An 8,503-nucleotide genomic window follows, 5' to 3' on the forward strand; every position below is an offset into this window, starting at 1 on the left:
ACGAAATCGGGTACAAACCGGTTAACCGGTTTCTTTGTGCACCTCTAGTTTGGACCGACCCTATATTTCTTTATTTGGACCCGTTTTTTTTTGTTGTTCACTAAGTTTGTAACCCTAGTTCGTCTATATTTTTACACATCCTGTACTTATAATTCTTTCATTATGAGAGCATTGAGCAATAATTAAATATATTCCGGTTCCGGTTGTAGTCTATAGACGTTTGGGGGCAACATTGGGAGGAACGCCGTTGGGGGACGATTGTTGGGGGTGGGGGGGAGGGGGGGTTGTGAAGAAGGGGCGATGTGGAAATAGTAAGTGGGTCATGCATCTTTTTTCTCTCTCCTTCTCACATACACACACATATATATATGTATATAATTATATATAACGGGACAACACACACAGTGTGGCGTTATGGAGAAGGAATTCGAAGCCCCGTTTCCTACATGGTAATGACGTAGAGGGGATATGTTGCCCCTCCATAGAGGACAACCTAATTGATACGCGATCAGTTATACCTAACAATGTGTTTCCGACCCAATCCTAAAATGGGATCTTGTTTCTAAAATGTAGAAATTAAAGAAGTATCTTATGTCCTTTTAAACATAACATACAAAATGAGACTCCAGATGCAAAGGCAAATGCAAGGGGTCATTTCATTCCATCTAATATAATTAAGTAGCGTCTTTGCCACATGACTTTTGTTTCTAACTAATACACTCAACACAAGAATGTAAAATTTGACAAAACTATGATGATAAACTAAAGGAAAACAACGGAGAACGTTTATGACGAGAGTCATGGTTGAAAGATCGCCCTTGTTCAACACCAACAGTTCTCTTGCTCATATTTGCCCTCTGCACAAGTCGAACCAACGCCTGAACCACTTCTGACATGGCTGGTCGAAACTCTGGCTCCGGCTGACAGTTCATTTTATTATATATCAGTAATAAGCATACAGCTATATACAATTTGAACTTGGAAATTGGTATATTACCTGTACACACAGAGCAATTACATCTGCAAAACGAGAAAGAGATTTAACCGGATACAGTCCTTTTAGCGCTGGATCAACCATCTTTGCAAGAGCATCCATGTCATGAAGCTGAGGTGTCGCCCACCTCACCAAAGACTGTTCTGCCCTTGTCCGTGAGCTGTACCATTACATTACACAACTTAAGCAAACCTTAAATAGTTTACGTCTACAACAATTTACAACATACATTACTTTACCTATCAAATGGTTTTCTTCCTGTAATTAGCTCTAACATAGTAACACCAAAACTGTATACATCACTTTTCAACGTGTACTGACCCGACATGGAAACCTCAGGGGCACTGTATCTAGAACTCTGCAAATTCAAAAGTTAATAATATAAATAATATAACAAAGGTAATTTAGGTATTATCTATGACTTCATACTAAACCGGAAATACCTGATCTGCATCTGAGATGAGGCTTGCTAAACCACACTCAGAAAGATGAGGATTGAGCTCCGAGTCTAGTAAGATATTAGCGGATTTAATATTCTTATGAATAACAGATGGTGAGCATACTTCGTGTAGATATCTAACAAACACAAACAAGATTACAATCATTAGTAAAGATCATAACTTGATTTAAGAAATGAATTTTGACTTACTCCAATGCACGAGCTGTCCCTAGAGCAATTTTGACACGCGTATTCCATATTAACGGCTTGCTGTATTCATCAGAGAGATGCAAGAAATCGTATAGAGAGCCGTTTTTAAGGAACTCGTAAACAAGAAGGTGTTGTCCGTGTTCGGAGCAGTAGCCAATAAGCTCGGTTATATTAGGATGGAGTAATCTAGATATGTCAGAAACCATATCGATGAAATCATCTGACAGAGCAGATGATATCATTTTCTTAACAGCAACAACCTAAAATACAAAGGGTGAGAGGTTATATTATATAACGTTATAAAAACAACACTTAACACAAATTATGAATAGATGAAAATCGCATACTTTTCCGTCTTCAAATTGAGCACGAAATACACGTCCGGTAGATCCTTCACCAATGAGGTTATCAGCACTAAAGCTGTTTGTAGCTATTTGAAGGTCGGCTACCGAGTATGATGGAACATTTGGTGGGGGCACTTGTACTTTCTTGGGAACAATGGGAATTGCAGAAAAATCATCGTCATCAAACGATTTATGATGATCAAAAGGTGGTGGTTTTAGGTTTATAACTTCTGCAGTTTCAAATGTTTTTGTGTTGGCCATGGGAGAAGATAGATCAGGCTTAATTTCTACAAACAAAAAACGGTCATATATTTAATTAAGATTTCTTGAAGCACGTAACTTACAAGAAAACAAATTTAAAGGTTAAACTTTATACCTTCAACTGGCTGTGGAGCAACAGGGGGTAAAGAATGGCCCATGGTTTTTTCTATATCGTTTGATGATTTCTTGGATCTTTTTTTCAATAAAACAAAGGCGATTATTGCACTAACAACCAAAATGGATATTATAATTCCTGCTATAGCTCCACCACCGACACCAGACTTTTTCCCACCACCACTAGAATCGCCGCCAGTAGAGGGGCTATTGCCACCTGGCTGTCGATTTTGACCGCCCCCTCCAGCTGCAGGTGTGCCAGGTGGAGGTGGTGGTGCAGGCCCAGAGTTCCACGAGTTACCATCCTTTCTGGCACACAACAATTCAAATTTCAAAACGGTTTTTATCTTCTTTTTTTTATTTGTACATAAATTTGAGTTGGACGCTTACTGCAGATTAATGTTGTTTAGTCGACTAGGAACCCAACCCGTAAACTGGTTATTGGCAACATTCCTGAATCATTATCAAAACACGAGCGTAAACAACCAAACCAAATCAAAAGAAGACTTTTTAACTGGATTGAAACTAAAACTAACAAATTTTTAAGTGGAAGATTGGCAAGGACATCAATGGTGCCTGTAAACTGGTTGTTCTGTAAATACCTACACAACAATATTATAAAACATCAAATAAGATGATTGAATGTTATGTTGACCGTCATGTCAGATTACATATTCATATACTTACATATCAGTCACACTGGACAGCATGCTAAAGCTTTCAGGAAGGTCACCCGTAAATGAATTGAAAGATATATCCCTGAAGCATATAACATCGTTTTAAGAACAGGGAAAAAAAAGACGGAAAATTTGAACTCAGGAAGAAGTTCATACATAGTGGTTAGAGCGGAGAGCTGCCCAAACATGTCGGGCAACTGGCCACTAATTTGGTTGCGGGCAACATTTCTGTTCAAATACAAAAATGAAAAAAAAATAATAACATTAGCATTAACATAAACATAATAACATCTATCTATATGCAACTATTACAAGAGGGAGGAAATACGAAAATTGTCTCACAAGTATTTTAAAGAAGTCATTTGTGATATGGAATACGGAAGGTTGCCAGTGTATCCACATCCAGCAAGATTTCTGCATATTACAAAATAGCGCATTTCATAAAACCGAAAAACGCAACACGTTACGCAATCAGAAAAAAAACTATAAGAAAAAAACCATACAATCTTTGCAAATTTGGAGGAAGGCTATAAGGTATCTGATTTCCAAGGTTATTGTTGCTTACATCACTGCATCACCGGATGACATCATGTTAGTCTGCTTTTATATGTGACAAAAGAAAACAATGTCATTGTTATTGTTATTGTTATTGTTATTGCTCTGTTCTTACAAGTTAGTGACTGATGTCAAACTTTGAAGCTGATATCCAATTCCTCCAGAAAGCCCAAGACTTGGTAGATTTCTGATTCATAATAAAATAAAAGTTTAACAAAATAACAATAATAATATTAATACAAATGTTATTATTAAAAAAAGAAAAGAAATACATTTCAGTGACTCTTGAACCGGAACAGGTAATGCCTTTCCAGTTTTCGGCACACGGGTCACCACCGGTTGAGGTCCATTTGGTTAATTGACCCGGATAATTTAAACTCTGATACATGGCATTCAAAGCAGAGACTGCACATACATAAACATAAATGATAAAACCCAAACATAATAATAAAAACCCACCTTCAAGGATTAAATTAAAGATTGAAGATTAATACTGACCGTCGGATGGATCTGTGTCGGCGGTGATGGAGTTAGGGGCAAGAAGGAAGATGAAGATGAATAAGAGGAGTGGTGTCATTGCTGCCGACACTTGACCACCGACAAATACAGCAACAAAATAAGATGATTCAGAACGCATGCATTTGATCTGAATAATAATTTATTTAGGGTTTAATGTTTTGTATTTCGTGTGAATTGAGGAACAGGAAGCAATATAAAGCAGCAAATGGCAATAGAATAAGTTAAGGTGAGGAGGTGGTCTATTACATTCTCGATATTCTACGGCCCGAGAATCTAAAGCCACAGAATTAGTCAGTCAGACTCTCTAAATTTACGCCGATTATGGGTATCACTATTATTATAATATTATTATTAACTAATTTTAGATTATATTCTCTGTTTCGAATTAATATATATTTCTTTTTTTACCAAATTGATTTTAGCCATTAGATAATGTTTTGTCATTTTTTTAAGAGTGATCAAATCTTATGGGTGACAAAATAAATTGTAAAAAGAAAGTTAATCTGTTCTTATTAACATTGCAAACCACTTTATAATGATTTGACATCGAAAGAAATACATTAAATTTCCCGAATTTTGTTATATCTTTAGTTTTTACTTTTGTTTTAATATAACACAAGTAGTCGTTTAAGTGGGTGGGTTGTCAAGCTAACTGAAGAGGTATGTACCCGCCTCAACACGGAGCAAGGCGGGTCAACCCACAAGATATAGACAACACGCTTGAAATCAAGACATTACGAAGGCACAAAGCCAAAACCTATGCGCATGGCGCATACCACATATGCTCAGGCATCATATGCCCAGGCACCACACATGCTCAGGCATCATATGCCCAGGCACACATATGCTCACGCATATCACATATGCGCGTGGCGCATCAGCGTGCGGCGCATATCACATCTGCGCATGAAACATCTGCGCATGAGAATAAAGAGAAGACCTCGCGCATCCTCAGGATTGGCGCATATCACACATGCACATAATCAACCTCGTCCTTATCCAAATCAGGATTAGGGCAACCTTGATTGTGCACGTCAGACAACCTTCCAGAAGGTATCTTTTTAAGGAATAAGAATATGCTGATGTTGACAGCTGCCAAATGAAAGGTCGACAACTCAGCATGACACATGTGCTACCACGTGATTACAACCAATGAGAAAGCACCAGGTGTCCCAGAAGACACGTGGCGCAGAGCAATTGGAGGAGGCCAACAAGGCTGAGCCCAATCAGTGGAAACCCTAGCACTATAAATACAGCATCAACTCCACAAGGAGAGACATTCAGACACATTTTCATTGACATTCATTCACATTCAATCATATTCAATTACATTCACTCACAGACAGTTACAGCCAGTAACACAATCACACAGAGTATTCAGCTATTAAGCAATATTCTCCAGAATTCCTTACTCTGATATATTATTGTCTTCTCCCACAAATACTTATTCTCACACCGGAGGGTTATCCCAAAGAGGACCCCTCTGTCCCTTTCTGAGGGGTAAGTTGACGGTGTTGTTCATTTTGTAGGTGGAAGAACCCAGATCCAAGAAAACCATCGGTGAAATAGTGTAATCATACCCGAGGAAAGTAGATCGTCTACCAGTGAGTCGATCCGCGCTTCTTCATTGGCGCCATCCACTGTTACAACGGCAATCAGATCTCATCAGATCTATATATATAAAAAAAAATCACCATGGTTTCTGGCGTTCATAACGTTGATCAAGCTCTGGAGGATATTGAACGTGAGGACGTTAATGAGGGACAACAGTTTCTGAGGGCGCAGCGTGATTCTACGCGCGCCACCAGTAACCGTCCCTTCATCACAACTCCTCACGGCCAGACTGAAACTCCTCCAGACGATCTTACGTTACAAAATCTTGCCGGCGCGAAACAAAAAGGACCAATGGGTCCAGAAGAGGAAGCAAATGATCCTAAAGAATGGCTTATAAACGAGCAGCGGCGTCTAATGGACAAGTATAATGAGATGGTCAAACAGAAAAAGCTAGCCGACTTAACACAAAGGCAAGCGCTTGATAAGCAAACTGTTCATGGAACAAAAAGGCCGCGCGCGCCGGAAGAAGGACATTCTGTTCACACTGCACACACTGAGTTCAGTGATGAAGAAGTGCACAGCATGAGGAAGACACGAGACACTCATGCAGGAGGCTCACAGCTCCGCGCGCCTGTGAACATGGCGCCTGGAGCCAGAGCCGATCTGGATCTGCACATGCCGTACAGCCCACCAGTTAGAGGGCAAGTGGACGTAACCACACCATATAGACCAGCCATCTTGGTGAAACATTCAAAGTTCACTGAGCGCATCGCGAAGGCTCCCATCCAGCACAAAACCAAGATGCCAAGTGGTTTAGGTAAATATGACGGCACAACAGATCCAGATGATTTCTTGCAAGGTTTTTACAACACGGGAAACCTAGAGAGCTGGACGATGCCAACATGGTGTCACATGTTTGCTCGCTGCCTCACGGGCGCGGCGCGAGTCTGGTTCGAGAGCTTGCCGACTGGGCAAATTGATGGGTTCGAGGAACTATTGGAAAAGTTCCAAGCCCACTTCGTACAGCAGCGCAGACACACGCGCGATCCTGATGACATCATGCACTGCGTGCGCAGGAATGATGAAACGATTGAAGACTACATCACTCGTTTCAATCAGGAGTCTCTGGCAATCGGAGGTATAACTGAGCAACTCCTGCGCGTGGCCTTTATACAAGGCGCGCGCAGTGATCAACTCCGCCGGGCTCTCGTAAGCAGAGATGGCATGCCCACCACGTGGGCCAAGTTAATGGAAGCATCGCGAGTTTTCGCGAGGAATGAAAAACAAATTGCCCAAGATAGGGCAAGAGAAAGAGCGCATCAAGCTGAGTCACCGCGCAGCAAAGAAAAGAGGGGCAAGCAGAACTCTGTATGGTCCAGGTTGCAACCAACCAGTTTTTCCTCCGCGGAAAAGCAGGCGCAACCAAGCTCACCCCAGCCCCAAAAAGATGTTCGTAATCGCGGGGACGGTGACAAGAGGGAGGGCGGCAGAGATCCTAGCAGACCTCTGCCAAGAATATGGACTCCCCTCACTAAAACGCCTTCACAGGTGTTAAGCACTGAGAATGTCCAATTCAAAAGCCCCAAGCCACTACACTACAAGGGACCATCAGACAGTGGCAAGTACTGTGAATTTCACAAGTCCACAGGGCACAACACTGATGCATGCCACCACTTGAAGGATGCAATTGAAAAGGACGTGAAATCAGGCAAGCTGGCTCACCTGGTGAAAAACTCAAGACCAGACAATGAACAATCAGAAGCCTCAGCCAGCAAAAAGTACAAAAGAATATGTGTAGCTGAGGGAGGAAGGCAAGGGCAAATATCAAGAAAGAGAGGCGCTCAAATCCAAGGAGATTGGCGCGAGCAACAAGTCATCTTCCCAAGAATCAGGGGAGGCCCTTCAATTAGCAGTCCTCTGGTCATCACTACACACATTGCTCATTATGAGGTGTCGAAAGTCCTGGTGGACACTGGCAGCGAGTCAGACATCATGTATGAGCAATGTTTCAGGAAACTGGATCCGGCAGACCAAGCAAGGCTTGAAATTGTGAATGCACCAATCTCTGGTGTTTCAAATGAAATCATTCATCCCCTAGGTCAAATACAATTTGAGCTAACTATGGGGGACGAGAAACACAAGCGAGCCGAAGTTGTTAACTTCTTGGTCTTGCCCACCACTTCTTGCCACAATATGATCTTGGGTAGGGGAACGATTGCCCAATTCAACGCCATACCGTCGCCAGCGCACGGCGCGTTGGGGTTCCCAACACCAACAGGTGTAACTTTTGTATACCGGGATCATTTGTGCGCAGTAACAAGTACTCCGCGGGAGGGGAGAATGAAAACTCCAATGGCAGAAAACGCGCCAGAGGAATGGATTCTCAACCCAAAATTCCCGGAGCAGAAGATCACAATTGGCGCAACGATATCAGACGACACGAGGGTGAGAATGAAAAGATTGCTCACAGAATATATGTCGGTCTTCGCGTGGCAACACTCTGATATGACTGGGGTTCCGCGAGACCTGACACAACATTCTCTCAACACCTTCAAGTCTGTTGAGCCAATTGCTCAAAAGAAGAGAGTCATGGGGGATGAAAAGGCGAGGGCCATGAATGAGCAGGTTGAGGATTTACTGCGCGCAAACATCATCCGCCCGATACGATACCAGACGTGGGTAGCCAATCCTGTGGTGGTAAAGAAAAATAACGGGTCGTGGAGGATGTGCATTGACTTCAAGGACCTCAACAAAGCGTGTCCAAAGGATTGTTACCCCCTCCCAAACATCGACGCAAAGGTGGACTCCGTGGCGCCATTCAAGCTCAAATGTTTCC

General features: G+C 41.9%; 1 protein-coding gene across 1 annotated transcript; it reads right to left on the reverse strand.

The window, feature by feature from the left end:
• Positions 1 to 671: 671 nt before the first annotated feature.
• LOC143555631 (protein STRUBBELIG-RECEPTOR FAMILY 7-like) lies at positions 672 to 4,349 on the reverse strand. Its single transcript, XM_077045154.1, has 16 exons — positions 4,093 to 4,349; positions 3,867 to 3,999; positions 3,710 to 3,781; positions 3,543 to 3,608; positions 3,382 to 3,453; positions 3,196 to 3,267; positions 3,050 to 3,121; positions 2,899 to 2,964; positions 2,753 to 2,815; positions 2,364 to 2,671; positions 1,991 to 2,274; positions 1,644 to 1,903; positions 1,438 to 1,570; positions 1,234 to 1,352; positions 998 to 1,154; positions 672 to 920 (listed from the first exon to the last, which is right to left on the reverse strand). Exons 1-16 carry the CDS (start codon positions 4,229 to 4,231, stop codon positions 750 to 752), a joined length of 2,187 nt encoding a protein of 728 aa, XP_076901269.1. The 5' UTR covers positions 4,232 to 4,349; the 3' UTR covers positions 672 to 749.
• Between the last annotated feature and the right edge of the window lie 4,154 nt (positions 4,350 to 8,503).

This window comes from Bidens hawaiensis, unplaced genomic scaffold, assembly GCF_021521415.1.
Source record: "Bidens hawaiensis isolate Kalapana, Puna unplaced genomic scaffold, B.hawaiensis_p1.1 tig00001032_1, whole genome shotgun sequence".
Classification (NCBI taxonomy): domain Eukaryota; kingdom Viridiplantae; phylum Streptophyta; class Magnoliopsida; order Asterales; family Asteraceae; genus Bidens; species Bidens hawaiensis.

Coding starts and splice junctions, on each gene's coding strand:
- LOC143555631 (XM_077045154.1), bottom strand. CDS start 4,231: ATGCGTTCTGAATCATCTTATTTTGTTGCTGTATTTGTCGGTGGTCAA. Junction 4,000..4,092: donor CGACACAGATCCATCCGACG/GTCAGTATTAAT, acceptor ATGTATGTGCAG/TCTCTGCTTTGAATGCCATG. Junction 921..997: donor TAATTGCTCTGTGTGTACAG/GTAATATACCAA, acceptor ATGAACTGTCAG/CCGGAGCCAGAGTTTCGACC.